The sequence below is a fragment of the Lepisosteus oculatus genome, chromosome 8 (assembly GCF_040954835.1).
Source record: "Lepisosteus oculatus isolate fLepOcu1 chromosome 8, fLepOcu1.hap2, whole genome shotgun sequence".
NCBI lineage: Eukaryota > Metazoa > Chordata > Actinopteri > Semionotiformes > Lepisosteidae > Lepisosteus > Lepisosteus oculatus.
Window position 1 is genome coordinate 28,017,969 of NC_090703.1, and position 24,180 is coordinate 28,042,148.

Here is a 24,180-nt window from a genome sequence, read left to right on the forward strand (position 1 = left end):
TACAGTATAACTGTACATAATACAGTTATAACTGTACATAATACACTGTACAGTACATTATAACGGGCAGAGTGGTGGCTCTGTGGCTAAGGATATGTGCCTGTGACTGGAAGGTTGCAGGTTCAAATCCTGTGGCTGGCAGAGGAAGCCTACTCTGTTGGGCCCCTGAGCAAGGCCCTTAACCCTAACTGCTCCAGGGGTGCCATACAATGTCTGACCCCAAGCTTCACCCTGTCTGTGTCTCCATGGAGAAAAGCTGGGGTATGCAAAGAGACAAATTCCTAATGTAAGAAACTGTATAGGGCTAATAAAGAAACATAACATTACATTGCATAACTGTATAAAGCAAGTATGTTTTTTTAATGTTTGCAATTGATATTCTTGCAATTACTTTACAAAAACAACAAGCCCTTAAGATTACTGACATTATGAAACAAACTTAAAAAAAGCTGTTTGTATCTCCCTTGACCCCTGGAAGCATATAAAAAATCTACTCTACTATTCTAGGTTAGACATTTTCACCAACTAACTCCCACTAATGCCAAAAATGGGAATGCTCCACACAACTAACTGGCTACACTGAAATAAACTAACCTAACAGAAATAAAAAACAAATGGCAGGACCCATAATTAGTATGAAGAACACTTCCCTTGCATCAGGGGTTGTAAATGATCAATTTATGGTAGCGGTTGTTAGACTGCCTGTCTCAAATGTCCCATTTCTATTTAAAATTCTTGAGAGATAAGTTGTGGCCCAACTTCAATCTTATCTGGACTCAAATAATATACTTGAGAGTTTCCAGTCTGGGTTCCACCCAGGCCACAGCACTGAAACTGCATTAACAAGAGTTGTAAATGATATTCTGTTAGCTACTGACGAGGGGAATGCAACCGCGCTTGTGCTTCTAGATCTTAGTGCTGCCTTTGACACGGTTGACCACTCTGTTTTGTTACACAGGCTTGAGTTTGAGGTTAGATTATCTGGAACCATCCTTAAGTGGTTTACTTCATATTTAAGTAATCTTAAAGACTCAACACGTGTCATATTAGACACAAGGCTCTTGTTTAACTCTCATGTTAAAACAGATTCGAAAACATGCTTCCTACAATTAAGAGATATTGCAAAACTAAAGCAGACAGAGAGAAACCAATATATGGTTTTGTATACAGCAGATTTGATTACTGTAATGTCCTTCAATTAGGGAGCACCTATCGCACTTTCAACACCTTACAGCAGATTCAAAATGCGGCAGTTAGAATTTTTATCAGGAGCAGAAATTGCGACCATATATCACCTATACTAAGCTCTCTTCATTGGCTTCCTGTCAGGTACAGGGCAGACTTAAAAATCCTTCTGCTTACTTACAAGGCTCTCAGAGGTCAGGCACTTGTCTATCTAATGGAACTTATTAATTTATACAATAAAAATCACTTGCTTAGATCACAGAATGCAGGTCTTCTTCATATTCCACACATTCATTAAAAAAACAGTTGGCAGTAAAGCCTTTAGTTACAGGGCCCCTAGCTTATGGAAGAGTCTCCCACCCCATGTTCAGGATGCCAAGTCAATCTCAGTATTCAAATCCAGACTGAAAATCTATTCCTTTAGCCTAGCCTACTCACACCTTACATCATAGCCTGCTGCAACCATGGCTGCTGGCGCTGCTGTACATGCCATTGTGTGGTTGTTTTGGCCCAACAAATGTAGATACATCTGTTCTGACCAAACTATCCTAATTTCCTCCCCACATGTCCGGATGGCGCCAGGATGGGCACTATCTGAGTTGGATGCTGCATCACTACCATGGATCCAAGAGGGACATCACGAATATAGCTATCATTTAGGAGGATTTTGCTGGTCTACAGAGATCTGCATGGAGTACTGACATACAGAAGACATGATCTATGGATTAATACCTTTATTCATTTTTTTTATTTGTATTATGTTAGCATGCCTAAAGGCATTGGGCAGCTGCACTCTTTTAAACAGCATTTAAAGATAATGTCTTCCGTATTGTATTTAATTTGGAATGTTTTTACAATTATGCATCCACTAATCCATCTATTTTCTAACCGCTTCCAGCACAGAGACCACCAACATAAAACAAAAATATTACACATGATCAGGTAAAGAATAAAATGTGGCTTTTTTGTTTTCAAGTTTCATAGTCACAAAACCATCAATGTATTTATCTACTCTGCTGATGATTTTAATCAAAGTGAAAATTTCACGAAACCTGACAATGATACTTCAGTAGAAGTAGTTCTGTAAACCTGGCATATGTAAATTACATTCCTTCAAAAAGGTCTCAAAATGTCATATTCCTTGTGAGTGCAGATTGAAAAGTTATTTTTTATGTGTTACCATGCACATTTCCAAATTCATTACTGAAACAATCTGTAGTTTCCTTTTCATTTGTGTTTGCATTTTTCACAAAATTAACTTCATGCTGGTGAAAAACCCAAAAATGCTTTGACCAATGTGGGCACAGCACATTAACTCCTCTACTGCCTGCTCCTATACAGAGTGAGTTGTTAATAGCATGTGGTTGCAAGAAGCAAAATGCCATAGCGACCCTGTATTGGATAAAACAATTAGAAAATGAGTGGATGGATCACAAGAGACACTTTCTCTGTGTTTTGTCCTGAAGTATGAGATTCAGTGAGGGCAGTAATTGGCCATACATGTACTGGCCAGGCTCACACCCACTTAGCTTCAATGGATTGCTAGTTGTAGGCTAAAAAGGTGAAATAGCTGCTGGCTACCTAGTTTTCTTTAATTCCCAATGGCAGTTTTCACATGGTTGCTACAATTGAGAAGAAATGTAACCTGAAAGATTACGTTCTCTGTTTTGAGTACAATATACCACAAAACTGAGAAAATTGCTATTGATCTACCCAAGGCCCTTCCTTAGATACTCTTGTTAACTCAATTGAATTTTGACCACTGGTTTCTCTAATTTATTTTAAGAAGCAACATTCTGGGAGACCCTTCCTAAAAAAATAATTTATCTGATATGGGGCCAATTCATGGAAACAGTCCAGGACAGGACCCCAACTCTCTATCCTTAAATGTCACCAAATTAAGGCAGTTCTGTAAAGAAGAATGGGCTACAATTAGGTAAAACTGATGCAGGAAAGGATAAACAGTTAAAGAAAATACTGTAAAACATTTTACAAAACAAGATTGTGCATCTGGACAGTATACACCAAGTGTGCAAGAGTGAAAGTTGATTTGACAGTGCTCCCAAAACCAAATATACAGTGTATAATAACTCAAGAAAAAAAAAAACAGATAACACATAAAACTATGGAATCCCATCACACTCTGATCTTCTCTCTTAACTCTCTCCCCTCCTAGCTTAAAGCTTGCCTAAGGTTAGCTCCATTCGTTTGGAACATAGCACCATCTCTTAAAATTATTCACATTCATACTTTACAAAAAAAATATTTGAATTATATTATCTGCAATGGGAAGCACCCATTGTGGGCATGCTCTCTTCAGCGCAAGCACTACAAAGCCAGCCTGAGAGCAGAGTACAGGTTTGGACCTCCAAGTTCACCATACCTGGAAGTCAGATGCCCAGGATGTACAGCATTACAACAAGGAAAAAGACAGTCAGACAAGAGCACTCTTTAAATAACAGATAAATACAAATAGACAATCAGAAAGTAACACTCATGTGTGTGACTGATTTCTTACTTTAACACTGGTTGAGGAGTAAAATGTAGGTATGTTTGCCTGTGTATGAAAAATGCTAGCTGAGCCACAAGTGTGCACCCTCGTGACTAGCCAGCTGTTAGGCAGGTTAACATATAGCAGTAGTTCAGGTTGACAGAATTATTGTTGTGTTGTTTTAACACCTGTACTCTGTAAAGCACTTCCCATGGCCGGTGACAGGGAGCCCTCAGTCGTAGTGTTGTTTTAAATCAGAAATGTCCTCATGTGTTTGAATGTAATCTAAAACAATAAGGGTGTGATCAATTTATTTTAGATGGATTTGTGTCAATAACTGGAAAACCTAAAGACCAGAAGATTATAAAAAGTTTGATAGAAAGTTGGTGCTGGTCAGTCTTTTATTCTTGCAAATATTTTGCCTTTTTCAAACCAGACTTCTTATGACTCCAGTGTGGAGTAAAGGTGCCACTACATAATATGCATTTACATTTTCATTTAATTACTGGCTTTGATAAGGTAGGGGTGCAACCTAGACTTCCTAGGTTGATACAAGATCATTTTTTAGGAATAATGTCTTCCGTATCGCATTAAAATTGGAACACTTCTCACAGGTGTAAATCCACCTATTTTCCAATCACTTTATCCAGGACAGGTAACATTTTCACAACACCCTCCCCCCTGCCTGTCTGACTTTCTTTTTAACCCTTTTCTGCTCGAATCGCATTGGGTAAGAAAGACATTTTTCCAAGAAAGATCTGATCACGATGAAGAAAAATCACCCATTTTTCATGCACAAAAAGTGGTTATTAACTATTGAAACCTGTTTTTATCACTTTTAAACAAATTTCTAATTTAAGCAGGAACACATCATTTTTATTTAAAAAAAAATGATTTCCCAGCCTAAGGGGCGTTTATAATATTGTGGCATTATTATATAGGTCGGACACAGTGACTCAGGCACTCGTTGAATGAAAAACGATGCTTTATTTTTCAGTACAGCTGGCACATCACCCCCCCCCCCACACACACACACTTCTTCATTGACAAAAAGTAATACCACACTCTCTTCTTTAATGCACACAGGCAGCTGAAGCACCACCTCCCTTCCCATAGAAAGTCTTTGTCTCCATACTATGGCTGCTGTAGTGCAGGTTCGTGAATTTTTTTTTGTAATGTGAACTCAGCCCAATCCCTTGGTGTATTTCTATTATATTCTCATATACGAGTAGAATAGGTTCATTGTCTTCCAATGAAAGACAAGTTCCTTTCGGCCAAGACAGTCAGGGGACAGTAGAAACTCACCACTGTCACAGTAACTCAACCAACCTTAATGGCCATGCAAATGACCTCACACTATTGGATATATACTCGACGCTCCAGAGATGTCACATTTTACTGTACATGTCAAACCGATTGCTTTCTTGAATTGTGGTGCTCTAACAGGGCTGGCTGTGCTGAAAAAAAAATGGTATAATAACTCCAAGGCGTACTGTAGATTTTTTAAACACAAGTTTATCAGTGAAAAAACCACAGGCATTTTTTCTCTCCCCTACATTATCAAAGTAGAATATAATTTATTATTAGCACAATTTATTACAGTGCTAAATTTACTATTATTGATTACTAATAGTTTGTGCTAACACCTAACTTTATTAATTAGATTTATGTAAAACAATGAATTAAGTGTAACAGCATTCAGAAATACAATCAAGAATAGTTTTGTGGTGTATGTATAGATGAAACTTTTCTCAAATGTATAACAAATTAAAGACTATTAAAATCTGTAATCTTTCCACCTGTTATGTCATTAGAAAGTACAATAAGTTCCTGATTTGTCTAACATTGGTATCAAAAAGTAGTCTGAATGGTGAGAAACCTGTGCTTAATGATAATCAAGGGACTTAGGAGTCAACGAAAATGATCAACGTTGTTTAATTTTAAACACTAAGTTATGAATGCAGGCGCAATTGGTGCTTTACGGCCATTGTGCAATACTGAGCTCAATGCTTCCTCCCTCTCTCGGTGCTGCCTCCCCCTCTGACACAGTGCAGTGGGCAGCACGCTGTTTTCAGAGCTTGTGATTGAGGAAAAAAAGGCCTGCTGATCTGTTCTACTTACCACGAAAACAACCGAATATGTTTTTTTCTATTCAAAATGTGTATTTTAAACGTTTAATTAAGATGTAAAAGCCTTACAGAGATTTTAAGCTGATCAGGAGAAAGACAAATCACCCGTTTTTTGTGCCTAAAAAGTGGTTATTAACTATCGAAACCTGTTTTAATAGCTTTTAAAGTTGTGCAATGTCTAAGCAAGAACACGTCATTATATCCTGATTTTCTTTTATTTTTTTAAGAATTAATGAACAACCTAATATTAAAGACCTCTACTTGTCAAAGTTTTCGCAGCCTGTACATAAAACTATATACACAATACTGCTGACAGCAGGAACATTCCTATTCTTTATTCAGTAGCTTATTAAAAACAGCAGCCATGGTGTTCAAACTGTTTTTTTACACAGAAGAGTGACACAGCTTCGCATTGTGAATCTGTTCTTCCAAGAAAGCGGAATACAGTAATATTACCTGCTATATAGATACATATATTTAGATCCTTAAATTGATATCGTTATTAATTTCTTTAGCTACGTGAGTCCATACTATATTTCCTATTATAAAACAGATAATTCTGGTCCTGAAATCTGATTCTCTGATATACACTAATAAAGCTTAACCTCTCATTTACAGCATTTGAGCTGTCGCCAGAAAACACCCAGTTTTAAATCCTTATCACTGCTGAGGGACAATCTTTACTTAATTAAGAACTTAAGTTGTATACTCTTTAGACTTTTAAATTTAAACTATGTATTACAGCATATTAATCATTATACATTATACACCTTTATCATAAATATTTTAATTATGCAACAATATCTTATGCATCAAAGTCTTTACCGAAGATATTACTAATAGTATTAATAATGAATGACCTTGGACAAGCTGTGAACTCAAAGTATTACCCTGGTCCACATTCTTTTTAACCATCTTTGTAAACAAAAAATACTTTATTTTTTCATTGACAAAAAGTAACACCACAGCATTTCATTGATCCAATCACGCATTTGTTTCTAATCATACAAAGTAATTCTTGAGAATCTCCGATTCACAATTCCTTTCACATGCTCATAAAATATATTAATTTAGAAACATAAACATATAACTGTATGTAAACTGTACTGTATATGGCTGGTCTTGGTATTTTAAAGAAAAATTAAAAACCAGCGTGCCATTTCTCCCTAAACATTTTAAGCATCAAAGTCTTACATGTGGTTACTTCGGAAACATTTTTATGTGCTCCTTGCTCATTCTGACCATGTTACTGTAGGTTTATACACAGTAATTTGTAAGAAAAGTGATAGCTTTAAACTTTTCTGTGAATACGCTCGATACCGGAGTAAACAGAAGCATACTTTTAGAATTTGATTAATAGGAAATCACGTATCTAAATAAATTAATAACGGTATAACTATATCCATGTACTGTTGTAGAAACAGTAGTATGAGACTTTCCATTGCTATGTGTGGGGCAGTTAAATGACTTGCCTTGGTGGTGTGACAGTTTAAGTGACTGATTTATAACCCTGAAATTGGGTGTTCAAACCCAGCTGTTGCCAATATCGTTTATAAGCATGTGAAAGGCATGGTGAATCAGCAATTCTCAAAACAAATGAGATTGGAAACAAATATGTGTTTGGAATCAAAGAAATCAGTGCAAATTTTAATTTAATACTAATTAAATGACCATGGGCACTTTTCACCCCCTCCACTCTTCTCAGAGTAGAATAGGCTACCCTTCAGTGGATGTTTTGGGATTTGTTCACATATCTCCCCTTTTTATAAAACGACATGGTTGAAAACTGTTCCAGAGCCACTGATGTTTCATCAGTGAAAATCATGAAATGCCTCTCCCTGTTCAATCCATTGGAAAAAAGAAAAGGAGCATAAAGCGTCCCATGGTCATATACAATATAAATTTAGGAACAGCATCAGAGATATTATTTTAACTGCACTGCATCGGAGAGAATACTATAACCATAGTTTTTTTTTTTTGCTCCCTGGCGGAAACAGGCTTCCATAAGAATCAGTATAGCTTCTGGGAAATACATTTTTCCTGCATTCAAAACTAATTTTTTATTTCTTTTTAAAGCCATTTTTTCTTTACCATGCTGGAATATTCTTTTGTTCATATCTTCGGAAGGGAAACACAGAAAGCCTTCAAACCAAATGCATTTTAAAGACCACGACTTGTGAAAATGTTCACAGCTTGCGCATAAAACTATCAGTGAGCTAATTCTCTTTTTTTAAATCTCCAGTTTTTCATCGATGCGTAATTAGGCACTAGGTGGAATCCGAGGGGATCGCTGTGTACACATGTTCACAACGCGAGAAATACTGCTCAATACAGCTTCATCCGAAAAACCTGTATATCACCATAGGAAGCATAACAGGGAAGCCACCAATTACCCAGACTAGCACAGGAATAAAGCTTTGTTTGATTCATGAAAATCTTTCTTTATGTCCTGTTTTCATTCAGGTAAGGGTCAACTATATACACAATACTGATGACAGCAGGAAAATTCCTATACTTAACTCAGCAGCATCTTAAAAACAGCACCCATGGTGTTCAAACCAAATTTATTTACACAGAAGACTGACACAGCTTTGCGTTGTGAATCTGTTTTAGTAAGAAAACATGTATCCGTGGGGGAAGGTGGAGTGTGTGTCTTTCATTGGAAGACTTGCCCTGTACTTCGAAAATACCTGTGAAACCGGATTGTTTACAAACAACGTAGTCACAGACTTAGTAGACAGTGGAGTGAAATTCAGCACAGCCAGCACACAGGGAGAGAGAGAGAGAGAAAATCGTGCAGAGCCAGGTGCATAAACAATATTGATGCAGGGCTTTACACCCTGCAGTACCACTGTGTACATACAGTACAAACATGTTGTGATATTAAGAAATGTAAAAAATGTCAATAGAATGCCAATAATATTTGCAATTTTAGTTTTTCAAAGAAATGTTTATTTGTTAAAAGAAAACTCATAGTGATTTCTGGATTTGAACTCCCAACCTCAGGCTTATAAATCAGTCATTTAACCTGTCAAGCCACCAAAGCAAGTCATGTAACATGTACTGAAACAGCAACACATGTCAATATAGAATATAGAACATAGTAAGAAGGAGCGCTTAAAAACGTTTAGAAATAACCACATGTAAGACTTTGATGCGTAAAATGTTTAGAGAGAAATTAAGAACTGGTGTGTATTTTTTCTTTAAAATACCAATACCAGCAATATACAGTTTACTTAATATGTTTATGTTCCTAAATTAATATAGTTTATGACCTTTAGATGCATTATGCTCCTATTCTTTTTATGCTCAGCTACTAAAATTTCCCTTTAGTGGTAAAATTCCATATAAATATTAAATACTAAGCGGATTAAAATGTGCACAGTGCATGAATATAATTATATTGTTAATAATTTCTTTAGATACGCAATTCCATATTAAATTCCTTATCAATCAAATTCTAAAAGTATGCTTTGTTTACTGCGATAACGAGCGTATTCGTAGAATAGCTTAAAACTTTCACTTTTCTCACAAAGTACTGTATATAAACGTACAGTACCATGGTCAGTAATATGGTCAGAACGTAAAAACGTTTCCAAAATAACCACATGTAAGACTTTGATGCCTAAAATGTTTAGGGAGAAATGGAATACTGTTGTGTATTTTTTCTTTAAAATACCAGCAATATACAGTTTACATAATGTGTTTATGTTCCTAAATTAATATAGTTTAGAGCATGTGAAAGGCATGGTGAATCGGATATTCTCAAAACTCACTTTGTATGATTGGAAACGAATGTGTGAACCGATCAACAAAATGCTGTGGTGTTACTTTTTGTCAACGAAAAATTAAAGCATTTTCGTTTACAAAGACGGTTACAAAGAATGTGGACCAGGGTAATACTTTGAGTTTACAGCTTGTCCAAGGTTGTTCATTATTAATACCTTTAGTTATATCTTCGGCAAAAAGACTTTGACGCATAAAATATTTCTGCATAATTAAAATATTTATGATAAAGGTAGGTTGTGTACTTTTGCCCATTTGAGCAATCTTGCTTTCATAAAATATACCAACTTTTTAATGAATGATGATTAACATGCTGTAGTACACAGTTTAAATTTAAAAATTCAAATGCTGTACATGAGAGGTAAAGCTTTATTGGCTCCTCCTGGTGGTTTTACAAGGTGATTCCTGATACTATTAACATAATCAAATTTGCGGTATGAAGTGAAATGTTTCATCAAACAAATTGAAATATTAGACAAAGATAACACAAATAAACATAAAATGCAGTTTTTAAATGAAAGTTTTTATTATTAAGGGAAAAAAAAAATCCAAACCTACATGACCCTGTGTGAAAAAGTGATTGGCCCCCCTGTTAAAACACAAATCAACTGTGGTTTATCACATCTTTGGAAAGCTGAGTTCAATTTCTCTAGCCACACCCAGGCCTGATTACTGCCACACCTGTTCTCAATCAAAAAATCACTTAAATAGGACCTGCCTGACAAAGTGAAGTAGACCAAAAGATCTTCAAAAGCTAGACATTATGCTGCGATCCAAAGAAATTCAGGAACAAATGAGAAACAGAGTAATTGAGATTTATCAGTCTGGAAAAGGTTATAAAGCCATTTCTAAAGCTTTGGGACTCCAGCGAACCACAGTGACAGTCATTATCCACAAATGGTGAAAACATGGAACAGTGGTGAACCTTCCCAGGAGTGGCCGGCTGACCAAAATGACCCCAAGAGCGCAGCAATGACTCATCCAAGAGGTCAGAAAAAACCCCACAACAACATCCAAAGAACTGCAGGCTTCACTTGCCTCAGTTAAGGTCAGTGTTCATGACTCCACCATAAAGATCAAGATCAAGATCAAGATCAAGATCAAGGTCAAGATGGCGCCGTGTTAGTGCCAGCCTGCTACAGCAGCTCTGTGTCTTTTTGTTGTCTTTTTGTTTCTTTCAGTTAGTTATTGCTAGTGTGTTAGTTTTTTTTCTTCATACGTTTGCCGGCAACTAGATTTGCGATCACAACATGATGGATACTAGGAAGCTGAGAAACTTTTTCTTGTTTTTTCTGATACTCGGACCTCTGTGGCTATCGAGTTGCAATGCCGATAGCCACAGAGGCATTGTCTACACGCGGGACCAGCTGATCACGCTAGCGCGTCCGGCTCTACTCACTGGAGAGAAGCCATCGGTGCCGGAGGAGCTGAGGAGGAGAAGCCGAGGCTGTAGGGCTGGTGCGACGCGAAAGGCGAAGAGAAGGAGATTTAAACCCTACTTTCCTTCGATCATCATGGGAAATGTGCGGTCCTTAGTGAACAAGATGGACGAACTGGGAGCATTGGTGAGAAGCCAGAGGGAGTATCGTGAATGCAGTATCATGTGTTTCACCGAGACGTGGCTGCAGGAACTTATTCCGGACTCGAACGTTACCATCGGCGTCTTTCAGACAGTGCGGAAAGGAGGAAAGGAGGGGGGCTCGCGGTGCTTGTAAACAACAGATGGTGTAATCCTGGACATACTCATGTTAAGGAGCGCGTCTGTAACCCGGACATCGAACTGGTAGCCGTAGGACTGCGTCCGTACTATCTGCCGCGGGAGTTTACATGCGCCATCTTTGTTGTTGTTTACATTCCACCTACGGCAAATGCAGAGGTAGCGTGTGACGTCATAAACACAGTCACAGCCAGGCTACAAACAAAGCACCCAAGCGCTTTTATAGCTATTTCAGGGGACTTTAACCACGTATCTATTTCCACCACTCTGCCTACTTTCCACCAGTTTGTTAAGTGCCCGACCAGGGAAAACAAAACACTGGACTTATTATATGCCAATGCTAAGGATGCATATAGTTCCACAGCCCTTCCCCCCCTTGGCAGATCAGATCACAACCTTCTCTTGCTTACACCACTATACAAGCCTATTGTCCAGCGCCAACCTGTGACCATGAGGACTGTGAGGAGATGGTCTCAGGAGGCTATGGAGGATCTACGTGGTGCTCTGGAGGCCACCAACTGGGATGTGCTGTGCGAACCACATGGGGACGACATAGACAGCATGGTGGACTGTGTCACTGACTATATTAACTTCTGCGTAGACAACACCATCCCCACCAAAGACGTACACTGCTTTTCAAATAACAAACCCTGGATCACCAGCGACCTGAAGGCTATTCTGAATGACAAGAAGAGAGCCTTTAGGAGGGGAGATAAGGAAGAGGTCAAGCGTGTACAGAGGGAGCTAAAGCAGAAGTTAAGAGAGAGCAAGGACGCCTACAGGAGGAAGGTAGAGGACAAGCTATCAAGGAATAGGGTGAGGGACGTATGGAGCAGCATTAGAGAGATCACTGGCTTCAAACAGGCTGGGGGTGCAACAGAAGGGAACCTGGAGATGGCCAACGAGTTGAACCAGTTCTTTAACAGGTTTGATTCTGGGTCCTCTGTGGCGCAACACCCATCCCCCCACAGCCACACGCTCCCTAACCCTTCACAGCTGCAACTGCCCAACACCTCCTCCATCCCCCCACAAACATGGCCGCCTACAGCTACAACCCCCGACGGCTGCTCACCCACCCATCCCCCACAGCTGCCACTCTCCAACACCTCCGCCATTAACACCTCCAGCACTGAAAGCACTATGAGCATCATCCCCCGAGCCAGGCTGACCATCATAGCTGACCAGGTGAAGAAGGAGCTGAAGAGGCTGCACGAGGGTAAGGCCACAGGACCAGATAACATCTGTCCCAGAGTTCTGAGGGCCTGTGCTGATCAGCTGAGCGGAGTGCTCCAGCGACTGTTCAACCTGAGCCTGCGCTTGGAGAGAGTCCTGGTGCTCTGGAAGACATCATGCCTGGTCCCGGTACCAAAGAAAGGGTGCCCCTCTGTCCTCAACGACTACAGACCAGTTGCACTGACTTCTCACATCATGAAGACACTGGAGAGGCTGGTCTTATCCCACCTGAGACCCCTGGTCAGCTCATCACTGGACACCCTACAGTTTGCCTACCAGCCCAGTGTTGGTGTGGAGGATGCGATCATATACATGCTGCAAAGGGCCTACTCACACCTGGACAGGGCTGGCAACACTGTAAGGATCATGTTTTTCGACTTCTCCAGTGCCTTCAATACCATCCAGCCCTTACTTCTAAGGAGGAAGCTGGAGGAGATGCAAGTCGATGCCTCCACGACCTCGTGGATCACTGACTACCTGACGGGCAGACCACAGTCTGTGAGACTTCAGAACTGTGTGTCTGAACAGGTAGTGAGTAACACAGGGGCACCTCAAGGTACAGTTCTTTCTCCATTCCTCTTCACCCTCTATACTTCGGACTTTAAGTACCACTCAAAGTCATGCCACCTGCAAAAGTTGTGGGATGTATCAAGGGTGAGCAGGAGGAGGAGTACAGAGGACTGGTCAGCAGCTTTGTGGAGTGGTGTGGGGTGAACCACTTGGAACTGAATGTTACAAAGACAAAGGCTTTGCAGAGGCAACATCGACAGTGACCTGTTTCTGGACTAAACGCATATACACATCTACTGCTACATCTGTTCTCTTTCTTTTTCTTTTTCTTTTTCCCGTTTACAACCACTTTTGTGCAATATATGCCAGGGACCTGTGCAATACATTTATATTTATATTTATATCTATGGTTACATCTATATTTATATTCATACGTGTGATACAATTTTCTGTGTACTGTTCTTTTCTAGTTTGCTCTTGTGTGTCTGGACTGTGAGTAACTCTTGTATTGTATTGTACTATGATTATATAATGCGTTACACTGTGGCTGTGTTGTGTGTGTTAAGCTGCTGTTGCACTGCAATTTCCCTCACGGGATCACGGGAGTTCCAAGACGAAAACCACTGCTGAGCAAAAAGAACATAAAGGCTCATCTCAGTTTTGCCAGAAAACATCTTGATGATCCCCAAGACTTTTGGGAAATTACTCTGTGGACTGACGAGACAAAAGTTGAACTTTTTGGAAGGTGTGTGTCCCATTACATCTGGCGTAAAAGTAACACAGCATTTCAGAAAAGGAATATCATACCAACAGTAAAATATGGTGGTGGTAGTGTGATGGTCTGGGGCTGTTTTGCTGCTTCAGGACCTGGAAGACTTGCTGTGGTAAATGGAACCATGAATTCTGCTATCTACCAAAAAATCCTGAAGGAGAATGTCCGGCCATCTGTTCGTGACCTCAAGCTGAAGCGCACTTGGGTTCTACAGCAGGACAATGATCCAAAACACACCAGCAAGTGCACCTCTAAATGGCTTAAGAAAAACAAAATGAAGACTTTGGAGTGGCCTAATCAAAGTCCTGACCTGAATCCGATTGAGATGTTGTGGCATGACCTTAAAAAAGGGGTTAAGGCTCGAAAACCCTCCAATGTGGCTGAATTACAACAATTCTGCAAAGATGAGTGGGCCAAAATTCCTCCACAGTGCTGTAAAAGACTCATTGCCAGTTATCGCAAATGCTTGATTACAGTTGTTGCTGTTAAGGGTGGCCCAACCAGTTATTAGGTTTAGGGGGCAATCACTTTTTCACACAGGGCCATGTAGGTTTGGATTTTTGTTTTCCCTTAATAATAAAAACCTTCATTTAAAAACTGCATTTTGTGTTTACTTGTGTTATCTTTGTCTAATATTTCAATTTGTTTGATGATCTGAAACATTTCAGTGTGAAAAACATGCAAAAATAAATAAATCAGGAAGGAGGTAAACACTTTTTCACACCACTCTATACCGCGTTTTGATGCGATACGCCCACCACGTAATACCACAGCGTGCCCCGATTATTTTGAATAGCTGCATCTGTATAACTACTGCATGATTTTTTTATCCATTTCAGCTACATGATGGAAATTAAATGTGTCAGAATCTCGGAGTGTCAATTTTAAAAACTGTTTAACTTAAAGAACGGAGAGAAGAAATTCTTAATCACAATATCATCACTTAATTTATCCAGATACACAAATTCACGCCAGAGCCAACAACAAGCTATAATAGTGGACTATTTTTATGCATTCAGTTATATAGGAACCAAACCAAAAGTAATTCTCAGATCGTGTTTTGAACCTCCTGGGTGCAGCTCACTCCATTACAGTGCTCATTACCACTACAAGAACAATAGAAGTTTTTTGAAAAAAGAAACAAATGTCAAAATGTTACCAAACGTCCACTTATGATACTTTAGCTGCTTAGTTGATTCATATTAGTATAGCTATCAAGTGATGTTAAATTACTACAACATTTACGTATCATACATATTATTGGAAAAGGATAAAACATTATAACTTTTTATGAAGTACAGAATATAAGCACATTAAAGCCAGAAGCCATGTAAATTACAAAGTTAAAGACTTTGATATATAAAATATGTATGAATAATTCAAATATTTGTGATGAAGGTGGAAGGTTGTGTACTTTTTTCCAAATGAGCAATCTTGCTTTTATAAAATACACCAAATAATGATTAACATGCTGTAATACACAGTTTAAAATTAAAAGTCTAAAGAGTATATAATTTAAATTCTTAATTGGATAAAGATTGTCTCTCAGCAGTGATCAGGATTCAAAACTGGGTGTTTTCTGGCAACAGCTCAAATGCTGTACATGAGAGGTTAAGCTTTATTAGCTCCACCTGGAGGTGATTCCGGATACTATTATCATAACTGCGGTATTATGTGGTATGATGCGATAAGACATGTTATGACGCGTTCTGATGCGACACGCCCACCTAGTTTTACTGAAGCGTACCCCACTCCTTTTGAATGGCTGCATCTGTACATTTTTATTTTTTATTATTAAAATAAGATTTACTGTAGAGTACGTTAGACCTAATGGTTAAGGATATACTGTGCAACCTGGTGGTTTTGCAGTGAAGTACAGTCCTGTAGAGTATTTGAAAAAATAAAAAGGTGCGGGGTTTTACCTTCTGAGGTACTGTGGTATGTTATTTGCAGCATGTAGCAAAACATGACAATCATTCTAAGTGGCTGAATGTGGCTGAATTAGTTGGTTATATTTCAGTAAACTGCTGTTATTTTACTCACAGAGAAAGGATGTCCTCCAATTAACAACAAGAAAATTAATATCTCTGAATACAACTCACTCACCTCTACCTGTTGACAGATTTGAATGAGCTTGGCCATCTGATTTTCTAACTCAGTGTTTCTTTTCACCAAGTTTGTAAGATTGTTTTCCAGAGTTTGCTGGTGAAAAAATAAAAAGGATGGGAAAGTATGTGTTAATCGATGTAACAGAAAGGCACAAAATTTGCAACATTCCTTTTTTTGCAGTGCATGCAGACAACATCCTTTAACAACAGAAGTAAAATAGTGTAGAAGACTATCAATTCATACCACAGCTTTAGTTGATTGACCCAAGGTGTAACAACAAAACGAAAAGAGAGAAAAATTAAATCGTCTTAAAATATAATTTTTAGCGCCTAGCAAAAATTGCCCCTTTCCAACTAAATTCCATTTCTCTGAAATACAAATTGTTTATTCACATTTTTTCAAAGTATTTTTTTATCACAATTTGAATGCTCTAACTGAACACATTAATATGCAAAAGAAAATAAATTTCAATAAATAACTAAAATGTTGTTTGCATTGTATTCACCCCTTTTGCTACTGTAAAACCAAATTAGCTCAGGTGCAAGATTACTTTGACAATTCACAAAATTAGTTCAAAGTAGAAAGGCACAGATCAGGTGAAGGGTATAAACAAATGTCAAAGATACTGAATGATCCTTTGTGCATGGTGAAGCTTTCAGAAAGTGAATGGTATATCATATTTCCCAAACTGCCTAGATCAGACTGTCCCTCCCAACTGTTGCAGACAGGCAAAGAAGTAGCTGTTAGGAATGAGGCCAAAAGTGACTTAGAGTTACAAAGTTAAATGGTTGAGATGGGACAAATGTCTTTTACTAAGCACAAAGAGAAGCAGGATGCACAGCTATAGTCTGCTCTATTGAGTGTGCTCTAGTTGTTACATAGTTATCATAACCATTTATTGTTAGTTATACAGGTGTATTTGGGGTAATCAAAATAATGGCCAGCACAAAGAGTGCTATTGTTAATAGAAACAGCACTAAGCAACATATTACTGAGTACCTAAACGTATATCTGTTTAATTCCAAAGTTGTACTTTGTTATTTGTATACTTGCATACTTTTTAAAAATTGTATTCTAATATTGCATACTTTCATTCTAATACTTACTGTATATTGGTGAATACACACAAATATAAAGAGCATCAAAAACAAACTTGTCACTATTTATGTGTATTTTTAGAAAAATAGAGAATATGGATTTTTGACGTTGATTAAAAATGTAAGAGTGTTTTTTATTAATCAATAATTCATAACTGATGTTCATAACTGATGAAGTGACATGCTAAATTGACATTGCATAAACATAAAATTATTGAGAGCTGATAGGGTACAGAGGCTGAAATCATTTAATCTGGTGAATGCCAATACTGGTGAAAGTCCTAAAATAAAACAAAGTGCAAAACAAAGTGCTTTACTTATCAAGAGAATAACACTGTAGTCTTATTGATCAGTATGTTATAAAATGGACACACTCAGCTCAGATGGAATCGCAATGGAGAAAAGTTGTCTTTAGTTGGAATCAAAGTTTTGTGTAGACTTCCTGATGGACATCAGCAAGTGTGCAGATGTGCAGAATGATATGTTTATGATAAAGTTCCAGGACAGTCTAGTTGCTACAGAACTCCACTAAAGGTGACTGATGGAAACTTCACAGCACCGCAGTACATTGATCAAGTCCTATGACTTCACAACCTGCTCTTCCTATGGGATCATCTTGACTTGACAGAATTCAAGCAAATAAGGCACACCCTCATGCTGTTTGTGTAATTACAAATTTCTTTTAAGATGAGAATATTAGTTATGCTGTGGATGCTCCACTTGCTTTATTTGAGTATTTGGTGGGTGAGAGAGGACTTGTGGCATCTAGGGTTCAGAATTTAGTGAGCAGGCAAATACTGTCCAGAGGAATGGGACACAATACCACAACATAGCATCTGCAAACTAATGCAAAGTACAAACTGAAAAAAATAGTGCTACTGACTGCAGTAATTTGGTCTAGAGTTCATTCACTCACTCTCTAATATCTACTGTATATTCTATATTACATAACATGTCCAACAAATATCCTGATGGAAAAAAAAACAATGTAACATCTCCTCCTCCACACTCTGGCCCTCCTGTCTGCGTGGAACAGACTGAAGAGTAACTCATCCGTGAAGAGGACCTGGCCAAAGCCAGTCGGATGTGGCGTCTAGGAGGCATGAGAAGAGGGCCTCTGACAGGTCGCTTTGCTCTTAGGCCAGCAGCATGGAGCCTCACTGTCCCATCACTAATGCGGACATTGCGTCTGCCAGCAGTTACAGCAACAGTACGGATGGCAGACCTGAAAAGATCTCTCAGATGGACCAGTCTCAGTTGTCAGTCCTGCTCCTGCTCTGGTGTGTTCACTCAAGGGCGACCGGATATTGGACGGTCAACTGTCCTGCTGGTCTGCTGAAACCTGCCTGTAGTATGCCATTTGCCCTCTTCCTTGTTTCATGTGACATTTGAGGCATTATGGAATGCACAGAAAATGGACTATGTGTGGCCTTTTTCTTGCAGTGACCTAAGCTTTGAATTAAGGCCTTTTTAAAGGTGACCTGATCAGGCATTGCTCCACATGGACCTCGTTGGGTAAAAGTGCATCTAACGAGCTTTCGTGTGATTGGCAAGTTCCAATGTCTCACTGAACAAGCTGTATTGCTGGTCAAAGGGCTTAAAACAAATTGATAACATTTTGGAAATTACATAAGCTATAACTATACTATAGTATTCTCATTCCAGAAAATGTTGCGTTTCTTTTTTCCATCAGTATATTAATAGGTGTCATGTGGAAAATTTAGAGGTACAGATCCAGCCATTCGAAATGCGCAAAGTACGCTGTGTTAAAACGCAATAATCGTGGTGCATCATACTACATCATAACGCATGTTATGATAATAGTATCTAGAAGCACCTTGTAAAGCCCCAAGGTGGAGCTAATAAAGCTAAATGTCTCGTGTACAGCATTTAAGTTGTCACCAGAAAAAGCTTGGTTTCTAATCTCTGTCACAACTATTAAGAATTTAAGATGTATACTCTGTAGACTTTTAATAGTAATTGAAAACTGTGTATTACAACATGTTAATCACTAAACATTAAAAAGCTGGAATATTTTATAAAAGCAAGATTGCTCATCATAAATAATTTAATTTTGCATAAATATTTTATGCATCAAAGTCTTTAACTTGGTAACTTACATGGGTTCTGGTTTTAACGTGCTTGTTCTAACATTGTTATGTTTATATTCTGTATTTCATGAAAAGTTTTATCATTTTCTAAGAATACATAGTAAGAACACCACTTGCTGTTATTGTAAAACCATAAATGTTATAGTGATTTAACATCACTTGATAGTAACATGAATTTGGAATCATGTACAGATACAGAACAAGCGGGGTATGCTACAGTACAACGCGGTGGGCGTGTCGCAGTATACCGCATTATACAGTATGCAAATTAGATTATGTTAATAGTATCTGGAATCACCTTGTAAAACTCGCAGGTGGAGCTAATAAAGCTTAACCTCTCATGTACAGCATTTGAGCTGTCACCAGAAAACATCCGGTTTAAAATGCCTATCACTGTTGTGGGACAATCTTTATTCAATTAAGAATTTAAGTTGTATACTCTTTAGACTTTTAAATTTAAACTGTGTATTACAGCATGTTAATCATTATACATTAAAAAGTTGGTATATTTTATGAAAGCAAGATTGCTCATTTGGAAAAAAGTACATACCCTTCCACCTTCATCACAAATATTTGAATCATTCATACATATTCTATATATCAAAGTCTTTAACTTGGTAATTTACATGGGTTCTGGCTTTAATGTGCTTGTTCTAACATTATTAAGCTTATATTCTGTACTTCATGAAAAGTTATAATGTTTTATCCTTTTCCAGTAATATGTACAATACATAAATGTTGTAGTGATTTAACATCACTTGATAGCTATATTAATATGACAAAAGTACACAACCTACCATAACAAAATATTTATAATAAATATTTTAATTATGCAGAAATATTTTATGTATCAAAGTCTTTACCGAAGATATTACTAATAGTATTAATAATGAATGACCTTGGACAAACTGTAAACTCAAAGTATTACCCTTGAGAATCTCCAATTCACCATGCCTTTAACATGCTCATAACAGATATTAATTTAGGAACATAAACATATTACTGAATGTAAACTGTACTGTATATGGGTGCTTTTGGTAGTTGAAAGAAAAAATACACAACAGTATTCCATTTCTCCATTTTCTCTCTTACATGTGGTTATTTCGGAATTTTTTTTACGGGCTCTTTCTGACCATGGTACTGTATGTTTATATACAGTACTTTGTGAGAAAAGTGATAGTTTTAAGCTATTCTGCGAATATGCTCAATATCAGAGTAAACAAAAGCATACTTTCAGAATTTGAGTAATAGGGAATATAAAATGGAATCGCGTATCTAAAGAAATTAATAACGATATAATTATATGCAGGTACTGTTGCACAAACAGTAGTATTTACACATATCTATTGATATGTGTACGGCTGTTTCAGCACTTGTCCCACGACTGTGTCAGTGGCGTGATGGTTTATGTGCCTGACTTATAAGTGATTGGTTGAGTGTTCAAATCCAGTTATCACCATCCATTAACTTAACATATGTTTCTTTGAAAAACTAAAATAGCAATAGCAAACTAGCAATATTATGGACACTCTATTGACTTTTTTATATTTCCAAATATTACAACATGTTCGAATCTAAGTCATTTAGTAATAACAGCGAATAGTTTCAAACTGCTACTGATTTCATTATCATCAATATGTGAAAAAAGTCAATCCTGTTTTTTATGGTCTGTAGCTCAAATCCTGCTTAACTAAAATTAGACACAAGAAGAGTATTATTGGACAATGTTGTGAGGCTAAGGAAATCAATAACCATATTAATTCAAAGATCTAAATGTATTTAACACATACGCCTGACATTAGACACATAGAGATGTGTCTGCTGTCTCGCGCGGTGACATCTCCATCTTTCCCTCTGAATAGCTAGCAGGAACCTGTACCGTGTGGATCCCTTTAGATCTCCCTTCAGATTAAAAAGGTTATTAATAATATCTTCGGTGTCGCATTAACATTGGAATGTTCTTCCAAGTGTAAAAAGAGGTGATACTCAACAGGTCTCCTTCATAAATTTTCAGTTTACAGACCGTACAAGATAATGTTTTATGAATAATGTCTTCCGTATCGCATTAAAATTGGAACGCTTTTCACAGGTGTAAATCCACCTATTTTCTAATCGCTTTATCCAGGACAGGTAACAGCTTCACAACTCATCCTTCCCCCTGCCTGTCTGACTTTCTTTTTAACCCTTCTGTGCCCGAATTGCATCAGGTAAGAAAGACATTTTCCAAGAAAGATCTGATGACGAGGAAGTAAAATCACCCATTTTTCGTGCACAAAAAGTGGTTATTAACGATCTAAATCTGTTTTCAGTGCTTTTAAAGTCATTAAATTTCAAAGTTAAGCAGGAACACATCATTACATTGCCCAGCCTAAGTGGCGTTCATAATATTGTGGCATTATTATATAGGACGGACACAGTGACTCAGACACTTGTTGAATGAAAAACAGAGAGATACAAACACACTTTTTCATTGACAAAAAACAATGCCACACTCTCTTGTTAACGCATACAGGCAGCTGAAGCACCACCTCTCTTCCCGTAAAAAGTCTTTGTCTCCATACTATGGCCGCTGTAGTGCAGGCTCGCAGATTTTTTTGTAATGTGAACTCAGCCCAATCCCTTGGTGTATTTATATTATATTCTCATGTATGTGTAGAATAGGTTCATTGTCTTCCAATGAAAGACTCCTTCCAATGAAAGATTCCTTTCGCCCAAGACAGTCAGGGGAAAGTAGAAACTCTCCACACCCGGATTGTTACAGTAACTCAATCAACCTTAACAGCCTTGCAAATGAGCTCACACTGTTGGATATATACTAGACGCTCCAGATGTCACATTTTACTGTACATATCAAACCGGTTGCTTTCTTTTTTTAAATTATTTATTTATTTTAGAGAACAAAACAAAACCACTTTACATATGAACAACCATTATTCAGTCTTACATCGCAGGCACAAATTCCTGTTTGTTCCTCTTGTTTTTTACAATTATAAAACATTTTAACAAAACTATATACATTCAAAAGAAGGAAGATGTATACATTTATGAATATGAAAAGGGAGAAGACTATATAAATGTATCATATTAAATTTAATTTATTTTGTATCTGAACAAAATCTGACCTTAAAGGTTTAATGTACTTAACCCATCTAGACCAATATTTGACAATTTTTTTCATTTTTAATTTTAGTTACAATGTTATTTTTTCCATTATATATATTTCTTTTAATAATTCATTCCAATCATTCATTGTTGGTAGATCTGTGAGAAGCCAATTTCTTGTTATAGCTTTCTTCCCTGCTGATATAAGGATTCCAAACAAATATTCATCAGTTCCCCTCTAATCAAAATCCAGTTTACCAAAATATAAAGCCTCAAATGTAAAGGGTACATTCCTTTCAAATATAGTTTCCAGGGTAATTCCTTCCAGAAAAGCCTTATTTTAGGGCAGTTCCAGAATATATGCCAATGAATACCTTGGTTTCCGCACTGTCTCCAACACTTAGAGTTTTCCTTTTCTTCTGACTTGGAGAAATGAAAAATCGAACAATGTTTTTCCCCCAAAACTCTCTCCACAAATGCGAGTTAGTACATCTCCATTGAAATTCACAAATTTTAAGCCACTCTTCATTAGAAATTCTAACTTTACTTTCTTTCATCCATTTATCTTTTATATACTCTGTAGAATATGATTTCTTTTCCATAAAACTTATATAATCTAGATATAATACCTTTACCTAATTCTGATTTGTAGGCTTCTGTAACTATTTTCACTACCCCATCATTAACAATATCTAAATCTCCCCTTATAATCTCCTTATTAAAATAGTGGCGCATTTGAGGATATCTATAAAAATAAATTATGTTTCTCCTTCAAATACTGAAAACTTTGTAGCTGATTCTTATCCATTATATTACAAAATGCAGTTATTCCTTTAGTAATCCAAAATTTAAATCTATTATCCAATTTATTGGGTTTAAACTCCGTATCATAGGCACACCATCTGAGTATCTTTACTGCCTCACCTAAATTATACTCTTTTGTGATCATATTCCATATCCTTAATTGAAACTTTATCCATGGATTGAATATTTTTTCAGTAATTTTGTCTAAATTCCTATTACTTAATCGTGCGTGAATTGGGGGCCTATTTACAAGGGACAGTTCAATATCTTTCCATCTGGCTTGATATTCTGGATTACAGGAATTAATGAGAGGTTTAACTTGAGATGCATAATAATAATCTTTCAAATTTGGTAAAGCCATACCCCTTTTATCTTTTGAAAGTTGCAATGTTTTGAATCTAATTCTAGGTTTTCTCCCCTACCAAATAAACCAAGAAATCATCTTATCCCATTCCGAAAATTGCTTTGCAGAAACTTCTTCAGGGAGAGCTTGAATTAGGAAGAGTAATCGAGGCAGTAGATTCATTTTTACAGATTCAATTCTAGAACTGAAACTCATAAAGGGGATTAGGTTCCATTTAAATATATCTGATTTAATTGTAGTTATAAGGGGTCCAATTAGTTGTTGCTAATACCGAAATATCTTTTGGTAAATAGACTCCTAAATATCTCATTGAACTTTGGTCCCACTTAAGGTGGTATTTGCCTTTTAATAAATCGGGAGGGCTGTAATTAAATGCCAATTTGTGTTTTTTGAACATTTAACTTATAGCCTGCCAGCAAGCCTAAGCTATCTAAGAGTTTCATTACTTCTAGAAATGAACTAGTGGGATCCTCCAGATATAATAAAACGTAATCTGCATACAGTCTTATCTTATTATCTTATCTTATCTTAAAGTTATTCTATCAGATAAATAACCATTTATTTTAATTTGTGCTGTTGGTCTATCATAAAGTTTTAATACCTTTAATAATATTTTCACATAACCCAAACCTACCTAAAACCCAATAGAGTTACAAATAGTTTCCAACTAACGGAGCCAAAATCTAGGCTCATCAAAGAAGCTTCTAAATTATGTTGCTGAATATGGTTCATGATATGCAATGTGCATCGAATGTTATCATGGGTTTGTC

General features: G+C 37.2%; 1 protein-coding gene across 4 annotated transcripts in view; it reads right to left on the bottom strand.

The window, feature by feature from the left end:
- The window catches only part of mid2 (midline 2), a 508,198-nt gene that overhangs the window by 237,643 nt on the left and 246,375 nt on the right, over positions 1-24,180 (bottom strand). For all 4 annotated transcript variants that reach the window (XM_069193421.1, XM_015351122.2, XM_015351120.2 and 1 more), the window contains one exon: positions 15,930-16,025. In XM_069193421.1, coding sequence (XP_069049522.1) covers positions 15,930-16,025 — 96 coding nt within the window. The remainder of the gene's footprint in view (positions 1-15,929; positions 16,026-24,180) is intronic.